Here is a 22,165-nt window from a genome sequence, read left to right on the forward strand (position 1 = left end):
GAGAAGAGAAGAGAAGAGAAGAGAAAGAAAAGAAAAGAAAAGAAAAGAAAAGAAAAGAAAAGAAAAGAAAAGAAAAGAAAAGAAAAGAAAAGAAAAGAAAAGAAAAGAAAAGAAAAGAAAAGAAAAGAAGAGGCTTGGGACTATAGCTTTGGGAACCAGATTCTTAATTTAGTTCCCAGCATGGTAACACTTATCTAAACTGACTGTACTGACAACTGGCTCAGTATGGACTGTTCATGTCCATCCCTAATCATAAAGGAGGAGCTACTTTTACAGTGCACCTTCTGCTGCCTCCTTAGCCAGGCATAATTGGTGAATAATGTGCATCAAGCCCGTGAGTGCAATTTGTAGCAGAGAGGTACCAGGGTGCCATGTCCCCATCCTCCTGCCTTTACCCTCTCTGTCTGAAGCCCTACAAAAGAAAGGGAAGGTGCTGGACAAGCCTGTACAGGAGTGCAGGTATAACGGAGTGCAGGGGTACTGTGCAGGGTGCAGGGGTGCAGCATGCAGGTGTGCATGCCCCTGGGACTGACTCTCATGCATAGGCACTTCCATTTGCCATGCTCAGCTGCAGCCCACAAAAGTACAGTCTGGTCGAGGACTGGAGTGTTTGTTTAGGTATGTGTCAGTTGCTTATTCATTGATGTTAAAGACAGGATAAACACCCGACAGGAGTGCTGTCCCATTAGGAGATGTAATACCACTCTGAACATTATTGAGTGTGCTCCATCTCCCCATCTCCCTGCTGCATGGCACATTTCCTTCTGCCCTATCTGGCCCAGGTACAGATGCAAGACGCCCTCCTCCTTCATCACACTTCCCCAACTTCTTCATTTCTTCTCTCCTTGACTTCTGGCCCCAGCCCTGACTGTGCATCTCATCCTGTCTCTGTTCTCCTGCCTCACCCACTCTCTTATGTTCTGCGCTTAGTACTCTGGCCCCACACTCTAGCAGCAAGGAGCAAAGAAACAGCATTAGGAGGGTCACAAACTTCCCAGTGTTATTTGCATGGAATCGGTCTTTACATAATAAACAGAATTGGACAAACACAGACCTTTTCAGGAATAGCCAGCACATTGGTCTCAATCCTGCATCATTCCTCTGTGACAGGAACCAAACCCTAACCCCTGATCCCTAATCCAGTGGAACAACCGCTTTTTCCAGAAACTGAGTCTTAAAGAACTGCAACAGCCCCAGTTGTACACAGACACAAATGATTATTTGCTCTTGACAGACCTGCACAGCTCCCTCCTTGTATTTAACTGCAGTCCAAGAGAGCTGGATCAGGAAAGAGACACTTGATAGCTGCTGTTTCCGTGGTTGAAATATTTGTGAAGTTAGCGCATAATCTGAAAGCAGAAGCTAATAAATTATAGGGTGCTAATTGGGGCCGGAGTGGAGCTGTCAATCATATTATCCTAAACATGCAGGGACCCTCATAACCTAAAAAGGCAAGAAAGCCTCCGGGAACAGCTCCCAGTTGTCACTAGCCATGACCTCCACTTCACTGAGAGCACTGAGAGTCAAGGTAGAAAGTTTATTCAGCTAAGAAAATGCAAACCCTCTGTTTAAGAGGGCACTTGTATTTGATTTTGTTTACCCTCTTTGGTTATGTATTTCCAAGGCCACTTTATTATTTTGCTTTGCCACTTAACTTGCCAGTCTTGCAATTTAAAAAAACCCATGTAGATCAGAGAAGAATTTGCAATTTTTCTTCTACACAGTCCTTAGAGTAATTGTCAAAAGTTTTTATTTACAGTCCAACCTCCTTGCATATAGGCTTGTTTTTTTAAAGCCATCTTATCTCTCACATATTATTTATTGCTTCTCATTTCTCAGAAACATATATTCTGCTTTGGAGTTGCAGGACTCTGTGATCTGAGTCAAAGCCCAAATGATCAAAAATGGCGAGAAAAGGGCATTTGCAGCTCTAGTCACTTTGTCAACACTTTTTCTTATATTGCTTCCATCAAGATCAAATATTTTACTCATAATACAAAATTGAATAAAAAAATGCTAGAGAGGTTTTAGTAAAAATTTCCCTAGAAATTCATGTCTATATATAGAGAGGTAGGCATTCCAGAAAGCATTCCTTGAAGAAAAGATCTGAATGAAGCACATCACCTTGAGTACCATCACATGGCATGTGCAGGACAACCAGAGGATCAGGCTCAGGCAGCATGGGTTTACAAAAGGCAGGTCCTGCTTGACAACCTGATCTCCTTCTATGGCAATATGTCCCACTTAGTGGATAAGGGAAAGACAGTAGCTGTTGCCTACCTGGACTTTAGTAAAGCCTTTGACACAGTTTTCCACAGTGTTATCCTGGACAAACTGGCTTCTCACAGCTGGGATGGGTGCACTGTTCACTAGGTAAAAAACTGGCTGGGTGGCTGGAACCACAGTGTGGCAGTGAATGGTGCCACATCAGACTGGCAGCCAGTCACCAGTCATGTTCCCCAGGCTTCAGCCTGGAGTTAGCCCTGTTTAACACATTTATCTATGATGTGGATGAGAGGATCGAGCTCTTCCTCTTCCTCTCTTGGACACAAGACCAAGTCGGGTGGGAGTGTTGATCTGCTGGAAGGCAGGAAGGCTCTGCAGAAAGATCCAGAAAGGCTGGATCAGTGAGCCAAGGCCAAAAGTATGAGGTGCTGGTTGACAGCATGTGTCCAGTCTTAATGATTCTGTGATTTTGTGGAGGGCATCAGAGCTGGTGAAATGTCTGGAGCAGAAGTCCTTTGAGCAGCAGCTGGGGGAACTCAGGTTGTTTAGCCTGGAGAAAAGGAGGCTCAAGAAGAACCTGATCACTCTTTACAACTACCTGAAAGAAAGTTGTAAGAATATGAGGGTCAAACTCTTCTCCCGAGTAACGAGTGACAGGATGAGAGGAAACAGCTGCAAGTCATACCAGAGGAGGTTTAGATTAGATTTTAGGGAAAATTTCTCTCAAAAAGGGCCGTCAAGCATTGGAACAGGCTTCCCAGGAAAGTGATGGAGTCACCATCCCTGGATGTATTTAAAAGATGTGTAGATGTGTGACTTAGGGACATGGTTTAGTGGTGGACTTGGCAGTGCTGGGTTAATGGTTGGGTTCGATGATCTTAGAAGTCTTTTTCGACCTAAATGATTCTATTCTATTCCAAAAAGAAAATACAGCTATGTCAACAGTGTTGCAAAGGGATTAATATCCAAACAGAGAGTGGCTATTTTACCATTCTTTTCTTGCTGTAAAAGACAGAAGGCAGTGATGAATGTCCTGCAAATGGAAGATGTCACACAAAGAAGTTAACACGTTATAACAAAGGTTTTTTTATTCAGCATAATGACAATATTTTGGTGTCTTCATATGGCTTTGATAACCTGCATTTCTGGTTATTTTTTAGAGTTAAAACATAATGTCAGTTAGAGTTGCCAAGTGTCATTATAAATAGAGCCATGATCATTTGAAAAAGCCACCTGATATGGAAGGTCCTGCAACTCACTCCAGAGTGTGTGTGTAACAAAAATTTTCAAGAATGAATTAAAAGAAATAAAGGTGAATTAGAACTTTTCAATCATTAACAGACCTGCCAGGGCTATGTTACAGATATTCTTTTCTGTAACACCTATTTTCAGGTCTGTTATAGCTGAATTAATATCAGCCTTGTGTAGAAAGAGGTGAATTTGAATTTAGAACAAAACTTGCCCTCACAGTTATTATTAAAATGCATAGCCCTAAACCTGACTTACAGAGGATCAATTTCACCCAGTTATGTTCAGTAAAGCCACAACTGAGGACTCAAACCATCACAGGCAGCATGCCATAGATGTCAAGGAAAATTAAAGAAAGAGGAAATGACCTGGAGTCATTTGTCAAGTCAAAGAGATGGTAAAACTTTCCCTGCTGAAAAACAGCTGTGGAAAGCAAGGGTGCAGTGACACTGCTGTAAGGATCTTTGTGCTCTTCTATACAAGTGGTGAAGGAACCAAATTTTGACGACCCTTGTGATCTAGAGGATGTTACTAGTCTCTGTTATATAGGGTAATAGGAAATTTGAGGAAAACCAAGTTTAGGTTCAACCCTAAGACAAGTTAAGCTGAGGTGAACTTAGTTCTTGCCTTTCTTGTTCTCACTACTTAGTTTCTGCAGGTAACAAAGACTAATAGAAAAAACTTTTCTTAGCAGTGTAGCTGCACAACTTTTGCTCTTCTGATGGTCATTTTTAAGTTTCCCAAAGGTTGTGATCATGCCATTGAATGACTGACAATAATGTCTCCTAGAGAAGATGAGACCTGAATGTAAAACATAAAAAGACAAAAAAATCATCTTGAACACTCAAATTTTTCAGTCCAATGTGATACAAGCAATCATGTCTTTTGCCTTTCATATCTCAACAAATCATCTTTTCAAGCTGTATAAGTTTCCCCTTCAGAGCTCTCAACAGCCATGTTTCTATTGCTCGTGTTGAACTGCTGAGCACTTCCTCTATGGCACATGGGGATGAGTGAATGAATCCCACTAAAGCCTTGCTTATCTCTCAGCAGCAGATACACACACACACACACATACTTTCTCTAATTTTATCCAGTAAGGACTCAATATTTTTGTCATAAAACATTTTTTTTTCCTTTGTAGGATCTTGATCATGGTCCCAAATGGAAAGCATGAGGTACACATGTTTTGGATAGATCTGGTCATCAGTATGTGGCTGATGACCAACTGAAAAGCCCCTGCAAGCAGCCCTGAAAAACAGAAGTACACTGACTGTTGGGTGCTACCACCTGCTGTAGACCAAGGGACATGAAGATAGAAGACCTAGAATTGATGCCACTGAAAATGCTGCCTTAATAAACAAGTAGCATCTGCCCTCACATTTACAAAATAATTTGCAAATATTAATTAATCATTGCAGCACTTGTGTTAGATTGTAGTAAATACTAATCATAGGTAGAAGCAGAATATTTTTCATCTGTTCATATGAATGTCAAGTTTGTGGTTGCAGGACTAAATAATCCCACTAAAGACACACATGTCTGTCCAAGCACAGCTAAGAGCTCAGCCATAGTCATTTGAGAGCCCAGCAGTCATGGGCTGTGTGTGTGGTATCATGTGTGCAGCACGCTCACCATTGCAGCTCAGTGATCTCCCCAATTGTCTGTGCTGGCATCAAGGAACATGGAAGAGCCTGAGACACTAACTGGCTGTGGCCCAGAGACTCACCTAGGGCATCCCCTGATCAGCACTTGAGGGCACACATCTCCTCTTCCCTGGTAGTTTAGAGACTGTGCTGGATTGGAGTTTATTTTCTTCATAGCAGCTTGCCTTGTGTTGTGTTTTAAATTTGCAACCAAAACAATACTAATAACAGAGTAATATTTTAGTTCTTGCTGAAAAGTTCCTGTACAAAGTCAAAACCACCTCTGTTTCACACTGTGCCCCTTCCTCAGTGAACAGACTGTGTTTGGGAGGGGACACAACCAACCAAATACTTTGAATTAACCAAAGAGGTATTCCATGCCATATAGTGTGGTGCTCAGCAATAAAATGAAGAGGAGAAGACTTAAGGAGATTAGCCATCTTTTGTTCAGGAACTGCCTGGGCATAGGTCTACCTGTCTCAGGCCAAATCTAAGCTAAATACTTGGAGACACTTTCCCTACCGCTCTACGCCAGCTTAGCTTAGTGTATTTAACTGATTTACAGCAGCTGAAGATTAGGTTCATGTGCCTTATACTAGCCTGAGAATGATGCTTTTGTTCAGAATGTTTTGGAATGGCTGACTCTTGTTCATTTATGATTCAAAGTTCAGACATCACTTTCTGGTTACTGTAGCTCTTGCAGAGAGAATCTTCCTAGGACAGATATCTCCTCTTATTTAGGTGGCTTCCTCTGAGTTACAAGGGAATCCAGAAAGATTTTCTCTTACTACATAGACATCACAACCTAGATTCAGCCTCACTGTACACCTTAAAGGAAGTAACTAAGAATGCAAGTTATTGCCTTTATGCTTGAAGACGAGTTCTCTCAGAAGTGTGTCACATAAGTGCGGTCACAACAACTGCTTCACTTGTACCCTTATCTCACATACAACCCTTCTGATGTGTCAGGATTCTTTTCTCCTCTAAACACATATTTCTTTTAAGTGACATTATTACCCTTAAACCCATATATACTTATTTAAAACCTATAACCTTGAAAGTCAAGACACTTGAACTCAAGGATTTCTTGACTCTTTGTCTTGATCTGCCACAGGAGGAGGTACTAACAATCAGAGACAAACACAGGCCAGGTATTATCCATTTCCCTGCTGTAGTGGGTTTCTGTGGTTGGGTTTTGGTGGTGGTGGGGGAGCTACAGGGGTGGTTTCTGTTAAAAGCTTCTAGAAGCTTCACCTGTCTGGTGGAACCAATGCTGGCTGGCTTCAGGATGGGCTTCCTGCTGCTGGCCAAGTCTGAGTCAAACAGGAGTGATAGTAACACCTCTGTGATAACATATTTAAGAACAGAAAGTTATTGTGCAGTGAAAAATTCCAGCCGGAGAAGAGCAGAGTGAGAATACGTGAACAACAATGTAGACACCAAGGTCAGTGCAGAAGGAGGAGGTGCTCCAGGCACCAGAGCTGAGGCCCCTGCAGTCCGTGGTGCAGACCACGGTGTTGCAACTGTGCCCCTGCAGCCCATGGAGGACCATCAGGGTGCAGAGACCCACCTGCAGCCCACAGAGAAGCTCATGCTGGAGCAGGTGGATATCCAAAGGAGGATGTGAACCTGTGGGAGGCTCAAGATGGAACAGGGTCCTGCCAAGGACCTGCAGCCCATGGAGAAAGAAGCCCATGCTGGTGCAGGTTTTTCCCAGGTAAGACCTGTGGCCCCTGAGGAGGACCCATGCTGGTACAGCTCGTTCATGAAGGACTGCATCCCATGGAGATGTGACCCATGGGACAGCTGTTTGGGAAGAACTGTTGCCTGTGGGATGGACTCACACCGGAGAGGTCTGTGAAGGACTGTCATCTGTGGAAAGGACCCCAGAGGAGCAGGGGAAGGACTCCTCTTTCTGAGCAGCAGCAGAAAAAACAACTGACTGTAACCCCCATTCCCCATCTCCCTGCACCCCTGGGGGAGGAGGAGGTAGGGTTTGGAAGGAAAGGAGGAGGGGTGGGGGAAAGGTGCCTTTAAGATTATTTTACTTTTCACTCTTTTGCTCTGAACCTCTTAGTAATAAATTTAAGTAATATCCCCACTCTGAGTCTGTTTTGCCCATGATGGTGATCAGTAAGCGACCTCTCCCAACTCTTAACTCACGAATCCTTAGCTGCTTTTTTTTCTCTCCTCTGTCCAGTAGCAGAGGGGAGTGAGAGAGCTGCTTTAGTGGGTACCTTGTGTCCAGCCAGGGTCAACCTACTACACCTGCCTAAGAAAGAATATGCTAAAGTGGTCTCTCATTATTATCATCTCCTATATGTGTCCAAAAGCAGCTGCAAAAGGTACCATCAGGCCCTGGCTGCTTGAAGGTGGGATGTGACCTCCTGACAGTGAATAAATGTTGATGAGAAAAACGTGAATCATCAAGAAGAGTTTGAATGAAGAGAGGAAGCAACACCTCAATAAGACAGAGAAGGTGAAATGATTAAGATGTTTAAAGAGAAGGGTGATACAAAAAGCTGAGGGATTAAGAAACTCTCTTCAAGTAGCATCATGGGTGGATGCAAGTGAGGTTAAATTTGCATACATCAAATTCAGCCTTACTATAACTCAGTAGAAAAGTTGTATTTGCATACTTACTTCTTTAAGGCAGGAAAATGAGAGGGGGACAATGGAGTTATCACTGGTGTATGAGCAGGGCCATGCTCATGGTCACACTGTATCACTGAGCATGACTCAGTTATGGGGAAGGTGTCTTCCACTGAATTCAGCAAGTTATAGATCAAGATCCTTAGATTTGGATTGATAAATTTGGGTTTTACCCAGTCCAATACATTTTTCATACTATGCACCAAAGGCATAGGTCACTGGCCAGTACCCTTAGATTTCACTTATTAGCAGTGTATTATTAGACTTGACACTTTCCTTCTCATCATGATGTTGTAAATCCTTCACTAAAACTAGCCTTGTCTTGCAACACTTACAAGATGTTAACAAAACAAGAATTTTCTTTCTGTGCCAGTTTGGATATTTGTCACTACACCTGAAGGACATTACTCCTGACTGCTGTCACCAATGCTCACCTTGCCCACTAACCCAGTTTACATGTTAGTTAGGCTCTTCCAGGATCCTTTTCCAATGCAGACCTACACAAAACTGAATCCACTTGGGATGTCACACCACAGGCACTGGTGAGGACTGTGAAAGATGTTGCCTAGACAAAATTTTAGCAGGATTGAAGGTTTCTCCTGCTAAAAAAAAAGATATATGAAGTCCCATTGTTTTCCCAAACTTTTGTGTGTGGCTTGCTGTCTGATCAGTCTTCACTAGTTAAGTAGAATTACGCACACATTTGAAGACATCCGGGTGTGGTGATAAGGAACTGGGATCCTCCTCATTTCTGGCTCACACATGCTACAGCTTAGTAAACATCAGTAATTTTGTATTATTGAAATGGAAGGAATAGCTGTACAACCAATCAAGAAGCACTTGAAGAGAATGAAAATATAATACAGTATTTATTTTTTTATCTCTTGCTCACAGTCTGGTGAGAATAGCAAAGTGTTGCAATTGTTTTTATTAGCAAATCTGTTTATATAATTACAAAATGCTTCAATGGGCTTTGTCAGGGACTTTGAAGAATCCTAATTCAAAATGTCTTAATTTCTATTTCATTTGAGTAAAACAGTCAAAGTCCAAATTTCTTGTTTATCTGTGTTGAATCTCCATTTAAGAAATTTTTGAAGCTTGACTTCAGTGAAGTTGCATCTTGAAAATGTATACATTCTGACATCAGATAGCGCCATTACTACTCTCCAGTATGCCACATTATCAAAGATTTGCATAAATTCATAGCATGTTTCTAGCTTCCTGAAAGATGTCAGCGAATAGCTCTGCATAATTACTAACTACTGCTCATGATGAAAGGTTCAAAAAAGCTTATTCCTGTTTTTTATTCAGAAATGATTTAGACTTAATTTTATTATATACTTTGAGTTGATCTCGAAATACACCAAGAAAAAGTACCTCCCTTCACCCAGTCTCATAAAAAATAAGTGAGGATGATGAACATTAAAAAGGGAAAGTAAAAGAAATGTAAGAAAACAGAACTGTCCTGATTCACAGACCATTTGCTGTGCAACTTAATATGCAAGATGATTGCAAGCATTTGTTTAAATTAAATAGCGAAGCAGACCATCTGCAGCAGTGGACAACCTTCATTGATTGCTTTCTGATTTGAGGCTCAGCATTTATGGGTTTTTTCAATTTTTAAAATCTTGCTTGTGCACAGTGAAGCTAGACTTCAACTTTTCGGTTTTTTTCATGAACAAGCTGGTCTGCTCTTTGAAACAACATACCAGTGCTCCCTTTTTTTGAAGGACTACCTGTACCTAAGGCATATGTGATTGCAGAACTTTAATCAATACCACAGTAAAATCACTTATTGTCTGATACATGTTTTATTACCTTAAACTATCTCCTGTGTAAGCACCCAAACCATAACATGTAGAAAATGAAAGGATACATAATTGTTGTCTTATTCTGGTGCACATCATTCAGTATTTTATTATATTTTCTGGTAACTTTATTAAAAAGTTGTTGGGGCTTTTTTTAAACACCTCTGTAAGTATGATGATGTGCAGAATATTTTCCTTTGCTTCTGTCTTCTCTGAAAGAGTTTTTCTCTTCTTTTTCTGGGGGAACTAAACTTAAGAAAGTTCAGTAGAATTGATGCTTCCTTGATCTTATTTACCTTCTTTGACTAATATCAAATAATTTAAGCCCTCTTGATTCCTTGTTTCCATTAATGTGGCTGAAAGAACACTGTCTGAATCTGCATATGGAGTCTCATTATCTGCATTTAAAAAAAAAAAAAAAGGAAGAAAAAATGCAACAGCTCAATAATATACATATAGTTGTTGAAAGCAAACAAGATCAAACAACTGTTGGAGAAAGCTGGTCTAGTGACTGTGTAAGGAGTGACTGATTCAAATCCATGTTCTGCTGATGCCTGCGTGGATTAGAACTTTAAGCAAATCACTTGGGGAAGGTTGGTCATCAGTATTCATACCTCCAGAGGCAGCAATACAGTTATGAATACCTGACTTGCTTCCTTTCATTGTAAAGATAAACTGCATAAAGCCAAAGTGATTTCAATCTGTACCTTTGTAGTAAACCTGCTAATAGTACTGCTAAAGAGTCCTGTAACATAGGCAGTTTTATATCTACTAAATCATTATATACTGTCTCTCTAGATGACTTGTAGTATTCCGTCTTTCTAGAAGATTAAACTTGTCAACCCATTGTGGCTTTCCCATTTTTAAAAACTTTCTATTTTTCCTTAATTTGATGCAGTTCATATATACATAGTTGCTTGAAATCTATTGCAGGGGATATATATTTTAAAAATATAAAAATGGTTAACTAAATGCTCAAGTTATAAATGTTGCTTTTTTTTGCATTTACTACAACATGTACCTTCCTTTACTACACTCCCCCCTTATTTTACTTCATAAAAAGTTAACTTCATGAAAAGTTAAGCATGTGACATTCAGGGCTATGTATTCAAAGGAATTGCAACTGTTGTGCTGTTCCACCAGGCAACACACAATTTATTATGCCACTATAATCACACATCTCCCCCAGTTATAAAGTGAGAAATGTGTTCCACATGCTAGAGTCCATTAGGCAATATTATCAGGAAAAGTCTGAAAGAGAATTTTGGTTTTAGAAACCCATTAGCAAGACAGGGTTGGGGACAAACTATAGCAAACTATGGTCGCATACCACAGTGACTGACAGCAATGAAAAATAATTTGATACTCACTTTATCAGTTCAAGACTATTATGACAATATTTGGTAATTCAACCCCAACTAAGCCTTTACCAATCAGTTCAGCTCTTCTTTGTATTTGTTTTTTGTTTAATAAAACTTTTAATGGGAATCCCCAGGGGCAAGTTATTTTTAAAAAGTCACACAAGCAAATGCTGAGGGCACATTTACAGCAAACTCTTAAGAGGGAAACCTTAAAATAAAGACCCAAGTAAAACTGGGTATTTACAGACCAGACATATGCCGGCTGACCTGCCTAAGTATAGAACACTAGAGGAGCATTCAGATTTGTTTCCTGTATAAGTATCTGGAACTGATGAGGTGATGTTTACACAAATGTGAGTATGAGGTCACTGAGATATTTTTACCAGATATATAGATACATTACTAATTTTTTCCCCAACAGGTCTGAAGAACTACAGAATATATTAAATATTATAATCCTATTTCAGCCTATGCACAACTGTGTTTCTCATTACAGAGAAAAAGATCTAAAAAATCAAATACTTTGCCTTGGTTTTACTTCTTGAGCTTTGGGAACGAAATAATCAAGAAAGTCTATTTTTGCAGAATATTCTTATCATATCCAAAGAGGGAGGAAGAATACAGTGTTGATGACTTTTCTCCTATCACATGACGTATAAGATACACTGCCATTTTCACAATGAGATTTTTAATTGTAACTGCCCTTTCCTTCACTATTGACTCATCTCTTAGTGCAGTATTCAGTGCCTATGAAAGTTTAGCACCACTCTGCTGTACAAGCCACAGAAGTCACACGAAGATCTCCAGTTATATAGTGCAATGCTGGACTGTCATGTAAGCAGCAAAGCAAGCAAATAATTTTTGCTGATTTAGTTGGAGCAAAATGATGGATGGAGACAGAAAATACTGAAAATGAACAACTGAAGAAAAAAAATCATGGTAAGATGTGAAATTGCCCTAGAAATGTGAGGGCTAGAAGCACACCAGCACCTTGAGAAGCCATAAGTCAAGTCAGAGAATTCTAAAAAATCTTTGGAACCTCGTTTCAAAAAACATTAAGAAATTGAAGGAAGATAAAGAGAAACTGGAGTGGGGAGGCAGGCCAGTATATTTATGAGATATCATTATTTTCTCTTCAGTTTTAACATTGCTAAAATTAGTTGATTGATGTATAGTCATGCTGGGTTATACGTGAGTAAATGCAGGATAAACCATGTGATGTGATCCCCTCAGATTTCACAAGCAAAGCCTGGCTGAGTCAACAAAACACCCCAAGAGGAGACATCCAAGAAACACCTTCATGGAATCTGAAGTCGTGCTGGGGAGTCAACTCCAAATGTTTAAATTCTGAGGGGTTGTCTACACTGTGAACTGCTGCATAGTGTAGAGTTACCCATGCTCACTTTAAACAACCTACTTCAGGGCACGAGACAGGCTAGCTCTGTCAGTCCAGAGCTTTGTACAGGCTGAGAAGTACTCTGTTGAGAAGCAGGTTCCCACTGAGCTCTGAGCTGTCTCATGTAGACTGCTTCCAACAGCTAAAATGGCAAGTTCAAAACTCAGCATTTTACTTGGACAGACACATGTCTCAGGTCTTAAAGTCCTGTTGCTTTGACCTTTCTGGACACTTTTCCTGGTAGTGCTGTGCTTAAAGCTTAAAGCTGATGTTTAAAGCTTGTGCATAAATCACAGCCTCTGAGCTAAACTGCAGGTAAATTAATTACAATACATCTCTTGAGGAGTAGGCAGAAGCTTACTCTAGAGAGCCATGCATTACTTGACACAAGAAACTATCATCGTCTGACTCGTACATAATGAGGAATAAAGTTTGCTTGCTTAGCCTCCTCTGAGGAGACTGGCCCTAACCTGATAAAATCTGTGCTTCCCCCTTCCCAGTCTCAGCATCTCAGTTAGCTGCTTCCTGCCACAGAGTAGCCATGGTGCTGCCTCATGATTGCGGTGTCTTTCCTTGCCTGCTTAGTAGGCTCTGAGGGCTCACAACATGTTTTGAAGTCCTGCCTGGAAGGGTGCAAATTTTTGTGATGTCTTGATAAGCAGAAGGTTTTTTTTGGTGTTTAAATTCAAGAAGGTGACAACACATAAGAAGAAAAATAATGTCAGTAGAAAAGCTGATTGGTAGAGACTGAACAAACTGATCTAGAGATGCTGATCTTCTATTACAGCTATTTCAGGACCAGATCCTCAACTAGCATAAATTAACAAAGTCCATAGAAACCAGTGTGATACCACCAATTTACACCAGCTAAGTAGCCAGCCTGAGACATTACTGATTCTGGGTAACATAATCTCATGCAATGCTTAGCACCTTCACTGTGGTAAGGTATTTAGAAGTGCAGACACATTTGCTTTTTCTCATTAATACCTTCCTGTTTTTCTCATGCATACTCTGTCCTTTGTCACTGCCACACAAAGTATGTGGCAGTAAACAAGAGACAGGCTGCCTTACTGGCATGGCCACCGTGACCACATTCAAGAGGAGCACTCGATGACATACCTTTGTCAAGTCTATTGAACCTAGACTTCTCTACCTCAGCTGTGTTGGTTATCCCAAGGAGATAGTTCCTGTGTAGAGAACATTTTCCTGGTACCTGATGGCCACCTGGAGCTGGAGGTGCTGTGTTTCAATTTCTGCACATTGCCAGTAAGAATATAAATAGAACAAATATATATCCGTTTTAATACTCCACTCTGTATTATATATCAGTGGAGATATATCTGTGTTTCCTGTCTAATGAAGCATATGATCTTGCATGGTTTGAGGATGACTCATGGAGCTCGCTATTCTGTCAGACACTGAATGTGTTAAAAGTGAGAATTTTGTTCATCTTACATTTCCTCAGCTCTAATCTGCTTGGAGCATTGACTGCCTGCCTTTCTTTTTATTTTAATATGTTTCTTAGAGATCTGTGAACTGAAATCTCTGTGTGCAAGAAGCTGTCTGAGGAATTACAGATATAAACATGATTCTTTTCTAGTTTATTATAATTTATAATATAAAAGGAACAAAAAAGACCAATTCCACATTTGTTGCAATGCAATAAGGCTATACAAATAGGAAAGCACTTTCCTTCTCCAGGTCACAAAGCAGGATTCGTTTTACCAAGTTTTGAGGACCCATATCTTAAGTGTCCAATTTAAGCTCCTTGCCTAGGCTGTCTTTGCAGTAACAGAGAGAGAAAGGAGGAATGAATCACTTTGTGGAGATGCTTATTTTGCATCCTTGCCTTAATGCATTAACATCCTCTGAATGTGTCTACAACTCTCTGCTGACTATCAAACAGTCTAGACAGACAGTGTGAATGCAGTGCTTATATTTTAGTTCCTTATACCTATCAACATCTGTCTACAGAGATGTCAGCTCTTATAACATTATATCATGTGATTTTTTTTCCATCAGTTCAAGGCAAAGCATTAGCATGACTTTACTTGCAGCATCATATGGCTCACATGCATCCTCTGGAATCAAACAGCATTTATCTAGAGTACAAATAATATATCACACCATCAAGTCTCCCTTTTCCTGCAGTGTTGTAACCGCTCACTGTTTTAGAAGAAGCCTTTTCTCTGACCTCTGCTGGCTTTGGGTCAGCCACTCACTAAGCTAAGTGGGGAGAGGATTATTGAATTTCAGAAAAATACAAAGGAGACTAGATACAAGGTTTTAAAAATGTCTCTTATCAACACATCTGCTTTAGAGAAGCTTCCGTGATTACAGAAGCCCAAGTGATTACTTTACGTTCAGAGAGTTGTGTGGAACAGTTTTTAAAAGGCAGTTGGGTTTAGGAAAATAAACTGATGACTCTTACATGGGGAACAGAAAACAGGAGCTACTCAGTCAGCAGAGAGTGTAACATATAATTAATGATGAAATCACTGATTCTATATTTTAATATCAAATCCCCTCAGTGCAAAGTTTTGTACAGAGATTTTAAAAAAGTACAAATGACAGTTTTAGAAAGTACCTGAACTGCTGAAAGAATAAATACACTGAGTTACTGGCTTTGTAAAGAAAAGCAAAAAAAAAAAAAGGAAACATTACAAAATTCTAACTCTTTTATCTTCACACATTTTTCAAGCAACATCCCCAGCTTAGGGATTTAAAAATCATTAAAAATTGTATAAAAATAATTTTGAGGCCAAATGTGTTTCCTTTTAGTCTTTAGTCTTTTCCCCTGGATTTCATCCAACTGTCCTGCATCTTCTCTCACCAGAGGAGCTACTTTTTCTGAGCAATTAGACATTTTTTCCATATAGGACCAAAAGGGATTATGGGGAGCAGCCCTGATAAGAATAGTCCTCCTGGGTCATAAAGGCAAGGAGTCACTCCAGCTGCTTAATGCCCAGTTGTCTGATGTCGGCAAAAATGTTTGCCAAATCAAACAGGTGTTTCCGTCTGTAAAGAGGCACTCTTGGGACCTGAAAAAAATATAGTGCTGTCTTATATGTGCAAATGTAAAAACTTATGTCTGAAAATAGATGGTCCAGTTATTTTTACAGCAGTGCAGAACCATCCTTCTAGCACACTGCACCTCTTGTAAATGGGGGAAGAACAGACTATCTTTCAGCAATAAATGGGGACTCTGGTGATAGGGCCTCTGCTCAGTAAAGTCCCATTGAATTCAAAACCCACTGGTGTCTCAGTACTCAGCTGGTTAGTGCTACCCTCACTCAAATAAATATCATTACTGCTACTTTAGGCCCACAATTAATGTCCTGGGAAAGCCTGTAAGAGCTAAAAGGAAAAAATCTAGTCTGGCAGACCCTGGTCCTGAGTTTCCTTCCCTCCATTCCAAAGCAGTAGTGCCAGGAGGTGCTGGTATTGCTCAGGCATATTTATTGACACTTGACACCTGCTTTAGAAGGGTGACTCTTGCAATAGCACAGCATGCGTCTCTTTTGCCATCCCCATGCTATCCTGTTAGAGTGCTGCCCAGACCACTAACATACTGTCTGTATTAGTTCACCCACACTTGCCATCTGTGTGTCATATTGCACTAGCGTTAAAATTATTGAGAAAATCTAGTGCTTCTCAGCTCTTCCACCTATGAAAAGCACTGACAGGATGTATGGATCTGTTAAAGGTGTGGCTACCTACAAGCAGGAAAGACTCAAGACAGTTTGAAAGAGGTGTGATTCCATGTAAGGCTAAGTATCACAGTTATTTTGAGGCATGTTGTTTCACTTTGCTTGACATTTGTCTCTTTCTTTTGGAACCAGGTCACCTGGTGAGAGCAAACATTTCTTGGCAGGAGGCTCGTATAGGAGTTTCATTACACACAAAGGCCAATGACCGTGTAACATTTTTGGAAAATGTTGTCCAGGACAATCCATCATGGAATAGTCTTTTGGATTTCTACTACTACTACAAACACAAGTACTTCACTTAGTTCCAGTTAAAAATTAGTGCAAATTTTTAAAATCACTTACTTATTATACAATATTTTACAAATTACAAACTAAGACATATTCCAAGCCCTAAACTGTTTTCGACAGGGTCATAATGGAGCATGCATTTTAGTCTGGAAGCTTAGCTAGAATTTGAGTGGCCTTTTCTTGCTTAAATCAATCTTGCTTCTGGAGTCCACATTTCTCTGAACTCCACTGCATGAGATGTACACTGTAGGCAGAAAAACTGTTGAATTAATTTAAGGCTGGAGAGCTACAGAAAACTGACATGCATGTCTCCCTGATCAGGTAATTCAACAACATTAAGACATCACCAGGACTCTAGACCTCCAGTCAAGTACACAGTAAAGGGAAGAATGGGGGAAAGCCAGAAGAAGCTAGTGGCGAAAAGTCTAAGGCTCAGGGAGAGAGTGTGCCAAGCATGAGCTCTGAGAGCCAAAGCTCTGCCTACACTGAATTACCCTGCTTACTGGAGTGGGCCTGATTTTACCAACTAAGTTACTGTAAACAGACTTAATGGAGTCTGATTTTAAAAGTGACCACCTAAATACAACATTCATTATGGAGTACTACTATTATTAGGACAACCCTGAAAGTCCATTATACAACAACATTTTCTGCAGTAAACTAATTTTATCAATTTTTTATCATTTAAAGTGAAACTTTTCATGGAAGCCTCAATCCATATTTCCCTTTGCAACACCTTGGTCATTTCTAAGAATACTACTTCTGTTCCTGGCAAACAAACAAAGCAATGGCTTTTTCTCTGTGATCTCTGCTGTGTGGCAGAACCTGAAATCTTAGCAAATTAGTGTTTTTTACATTAAGAATATATATTTGTCATCCAATTGAAAGCAATTATTTACCTAGATTGAGGAAGTTAACAGCAAGGGAAAGATCATGCTTAGTTGACACATGCTAAACAGAGATTTGCAGAGACTGAAACTAAAATTCTTTCATGTTACATTTGTGCCACCTGCTTCACCAAAAGGACAGCAACCTATGTTCCAGCCCCTTTCCCCATTTCTAAGCAGCAAAAGGGTAGGCTTCTCTTTAGAATTTTCAGCCCTGCTAAAGATTTTAACAGATATTGATGTAATGCCACAAGAATTTAACTCCCTTAGTTTTGATGTCTCTGTCACCTGTGGAGCTAGGAAACACAGTACAGAGATGTCTAAGCTAGAAACCACAGTAGCTCAAGAGTAGGTGTGAGCAGTTTAATCAGTACAGCCCCGTACCCAGTGGATTTTGTGTTCCTGTAGCCATCTGAATATTAAACATCTAGGCTGAGATACTGTATCTGAGATGTTGTATTTTGGACATGATCCTGAGTAATGTGTTTAAGGGACCCTGCTTGAGCAGTGATGTTGGACTAGAAGACTTCCAGTGGTCCCTTCCAATCTTACCCACCCTGCGACTCTTTGTATTCACTCCATGAATATAGCAAGTCACCTAGACACCAGTCATTATTAGTGAAGAGTAAAGCAAAAGATGACTCCTTTCATGCTAGGATACATGTCTAAAACATAGGAGTTATCATTTTCTGGACATATCTGTTTCTACTTCTGACTACAGAGCTATCTGGAAGAGTATCTTAGATGAGACTTCTAGCTTGTAGACAGCTGCATTTAGGTGAGATAAAGTCTATTAGCTAAAGGCTATTAGCTTGGGCATAGTGCCTAATTAATTGGCTGTACTCCTTTCCTGAGCTAATGCCAGGCTTGGATTTGTGCCAGACTAAGTATCTCTTTCCTGAATGCCACTATTCAGAACAAAGATACCCTTAAAGAAACCAAGGAATTCCAATGTATGCAAGTAAACAAAGCTTTTCATTATAGCCTAAGGGTGAAAAATTAGCTGTTAAAAAAGCATGAAATGATAGGTTATCAGCACTGGCTTACTTTGATCCCACCACGTCTTTATAAAGATTTTAGTCTTGCAATGACATGTAAACATGTCATACACAGACTGGATCTGACATACAGAGAAATCAAGATGGCCATAAATGGACATTTATAAAGCTACACAAAATGATAAAGATCAGCAAAATATCAAATAGACTAGCATTAAGCGAGCACTGGACAATGACAGTGAATTGAATACAGGTAGTGTCCTGTAGAAAAATGTCTATGTAATTGTGTAATTGAGTACTGTGATGGATCAGGAAGTTTTTAAGAAAAGACAAAATACTAAAGAATCAAAACTGTTTGTGAAGCAGGGTGAGTTCCTAGTTCAACAACAATTTTCGAAGGGGGGAAAAGAAAAACCCACAAAAATTCCCACCAAAAAAAGTCTTTAGATATTTTAGAAACAGACAGGTTTCTGTATTTTTTCCATTTCTCGGAATGGAAATTATCTCTTTTACCATTCAATATTTTTCTTTAGAAAGCCATAGAATGCAAACAGATCAAATGAGGAAAAAAAGAGATCTGTGAAACAAAAGTGAGATATTTCAACTGATAAAAACTTTCTTTTTGCAGATTCAGATCCATTGTTTGCTAATATTTGTCACTTTCTCAATATTTAATTAGTCAGGAATTACTGCAGGATGTGAAGAGATTGTTGTTCTGGTCTAGTTAGACATTCATTTCCATATTTAGGTGATTTAAATCACAGTTGCATAGACAGCTTCAAATTTAGCACCACTTATTTTTTTTAATTCCTGCCTTCACAACATGAATCATGTTCTTACATAATGGGCTTTGTCGTGTCCCATATCTTAAGTGTGTCTTCCCTAACATCACCTAGTTTGTTCATTCACAGCGTGCAGAGCACAGGGAAGACCTGACTCTATCACAGTTTGGGTTTGGATAAAGGCTGCCATACTTGGGAACGTAAATTATGCCTCACTTTCAGGAGACTACCGAATCAGTAGCCCTATAGTAAGTGTCTAACAGCTATGTTTACCAGATGAAGAGGGTGTAGATGCCTTTGAAATTGAAACAGATTTCCACACAGAAGCCTTCTAAGGCTCTCCTGGCTGTACATGGAACTTAAACGTTTACTTTAGTGGAACGGGGCTGAGAAGTATGAAAAATTTAGATGCAAGTTGGATGTCCCTGTGAGTCAGGCTCAGTTGCAACCTCATTTGGCCCTTTTTGCTTGGTAATCTTATACATGCTTTATCTAATGCATTGTACCTAGTGGCACCTAATGAATCCTTACAAGTTCATTATGACCAAGGTAAATCTTTCCATTTTACAGGCAAAGAATTTGAGACAGTGACAAATGCAATGAAAAGCACTGCTGAATTCCACTTTGCTCACAGGGAAGAGGCCATAAGAACAGGTGCTGGCCTAGACTCACCTTCAAAAGCTTGGTTTATGACTCCAGTTGATGTCTCTTTGTCTTCAAGGTAGTGGGTGAAGGACAGTGGAGAGTGTCTTATCTCTTGCAGTTTGGCATGAATATAAAAGAAAGTAGGTCTGTTGTGAGGTTCTTGGGACCAGCATCTTGTCACTAAATCATATCTGAAAAAGAAAAATTTACAATGCAAACATTAATGATAATAGAATCATTCATCTCAACACTTACCATTAAACATCTGAGAAGCAAGCTTGGCCTTAAAACTTTCTCTGTGGTACAAAGATTATCATCAACTGCTGAGGAAAGGAAAAACAAATTAAAGATCAGATGTCAGGAATACTCACCTTGAAACCTTTTCATTTTTCAAAGATGGATATTTTTGAGATTGGGAGCAGCTATAACATAAAAACAACAAACAACCAACAACAACAACAAAACACAAAAAAAACCACCACCACTAGAAACCACACTTGCCATTAACATCTACTCTCACTGTAGAAGCCAGAAATATTTTCTAAGGAAGCAGAGAAGGAGGAATTCTCTCACAGAAAAAAAAAATTGCGTAAATCCAGAAATGAACCTAAAGTTTTCAACTTATTTAATCCTCCTTCAACTCATGTTACCTCAAATTTAGAGGAAGTTCAAGGCAAACCCTCCAGCACAGAGAGTGTTAATTTAGATTTTTGCCTCCAGACCAAAACAAAGTGGAGTAAGTTTTCCCATCAAAGGCAAAAATGCTATAAATTTCCTCTGGGTGCAGGGATTCTTGCCCACCTTGTACTACACTATCTCTACCACTCAGTGGAAAACTTTACCTCCTGTTTGTATAAAGGATAGGGCTGTTTTTTATTCCTTAGTCAAGGTGAGTTTATGCTACACAAAACCAAATCCTACAAAAGCCAGTGGGAGACAGGCTGAAAACCAAAACACAGCCAACACCTGGACATGCTAAGTGTTGGGAGTGGAAAGAGGTCTTAGAGTCTCAAAATCAGAAAACAGTCAGTGAAAGGCCTGTTCAGGAAGCTGCTCATGGAATGTAGAGCATTTACCTCTAAGCCCTAAGTTCAAACCCTCCCCTGACAAACACGCTCCCAAACCTACTGCTATGTGATACCACGCATTACTCTGTTACGTGAAATGAATTGGCTTGGTCAGATCCTTGCTTATCCATCTTAAAAAGATAAATACTGTCCTTCACCACAACCGGGTATTTTACAAAATCCTTAGTGACAGCTGGGAAAAATCTCTTGACTTCTGATTTTTCAATGATATTTTTCATTAAAATATTAGTGTTGGATGATAATGTGAGTAGAAAAATTGTTTCAGAACCCTTTTTCATTGACTTGTATCTAGTGATTTCCAAGTTGAAGAGAGTGATTCTGTTTTTTGAAAATGATCCCATGAAATTTTGCAAATCTATTTTAAGAATCTAATAAATGGTAGTGACTTCATAACGCTCTGAATCACTTCATCTGCTTGCTTTCTGGTGTACTGGTTATTGATGACACTGGAAATATAGACGGAAAAGTACCAAATAGGACTCAAAATGAGGTTAAAGAGTTGGTTTTCCTTCCACTGTCTGCAAAATATCTGTCACACTAAATTCCAGCCTTGGATGCTGGAAGCCAAACCATCTGCTTTCTGGTTGTGATTGTTGGTAGGATATCCAAACAAAATACATGAATTCAGGTGCTGTGCTCCACCAGGTTAGCACCTGAGATCTCATGAGCAGAGCCTTGTAGAAGGTGTAGCAATGAAGTAAAAGAGCTAATGGAGTACACTGCTCCTTCAACTGAAAGGAAGAAATAGCCAGCCATAAGCCAACAGAAGAAGAAAGAAACAGGAAATGATACATAAATCATAGACTCATAGAATGTTTTGGGTTAGAAGGGACCTTCAAGGATGATCTAGTCCAACCTGCCAGCCATGTGCAGGGACATCTTCCACTAGACCAGGTTGTTCAAAGTCCCATCCAACCTGGCCTTGAACAGCTCCAGGGATGGTATATCCACAACTTCTCTGGGCAACTTGTTTCAGTCTTTCACCACTCTTATCATAAAAAAATTCTTCCTTATATACAGTCTAAATCTACCTTCTTTTAATTTATGAAACAAGAACATCATGAGTGTGGATTCTGAATATTTTTGTATTCCTATTACCAATCACTGTCTTTATAAATAACTAATTTTTTATTGGACAATCTGCTTTATAAAGCAGTTCAGTTTTGCTATGGAGTGGGGATATTAATTGTTGCTGAAACATTCAGTACTATAATTTTCTCTTTTTAATTACATTTCATATTTTTATTTACTAAATTAAATTATTTGTTAGTTGTCTTAAAATATCAATACCAGATAGAACTGGTATTTTTCACCAAGTATTTAATTCAGGTAGGCCTTAGGTTTCTAATGACAAAAACTTTCATGTTGTCTCAAAATATATCTGCAAATTTTGCATGTACAGCTATTCGTGGCACGATATTTAGCTTTCA

The 22,165-nt window shown here is 39.6% G+C and overlaps 1 protein-coding gene across 1 annotated transcript in view; it reads right to left on the bottom strand.

Moving 5' to 3' along the window:
- Nucleotides 1-8,612: 8,612 nt before the first annotated feature.
- Nucleotides 8,613-22,165, bottom strand: part of ROS1 (ROS proto-oncogene 1, receptor tyrosine kinase) — a 73,463-nt gene continuing 59,910 nt past the window's right edge. Inside the window, exons 43-44 of the mRNA XM_027634159.1 lie at nt 19,675-19,838; nt 8,613-9,978 (exon numbers count right to left, since the gene is read on the bottom strand). Of these exons, the coding sequence (XP_027489960.1) occupies nt 9,869-9,978; nt 19,675-19,838 (274 nt within the window). The 3' untranslated portion in view covers nt 8,613-9,868. The remainder of the gene's footprint in view (nt 9,979-19,674; nt 19,839-22,165) is intronic.

Source organism: Corapipo altera, unplaced genomic scaffold (assembly GCF_003945725.1).
Source record: "Corapipo altera isolate COAL_440 unplaced genomic scaffold, ASM394572v1 2b, whole genome shotgun sequence".
NCBI classification, from domain to species: domain Eukaryota; kingdom Metazoa; phylum Chordata; class Aves; order Passeriformes; family Pipridae; genus Corapipo; species Corapipo altera.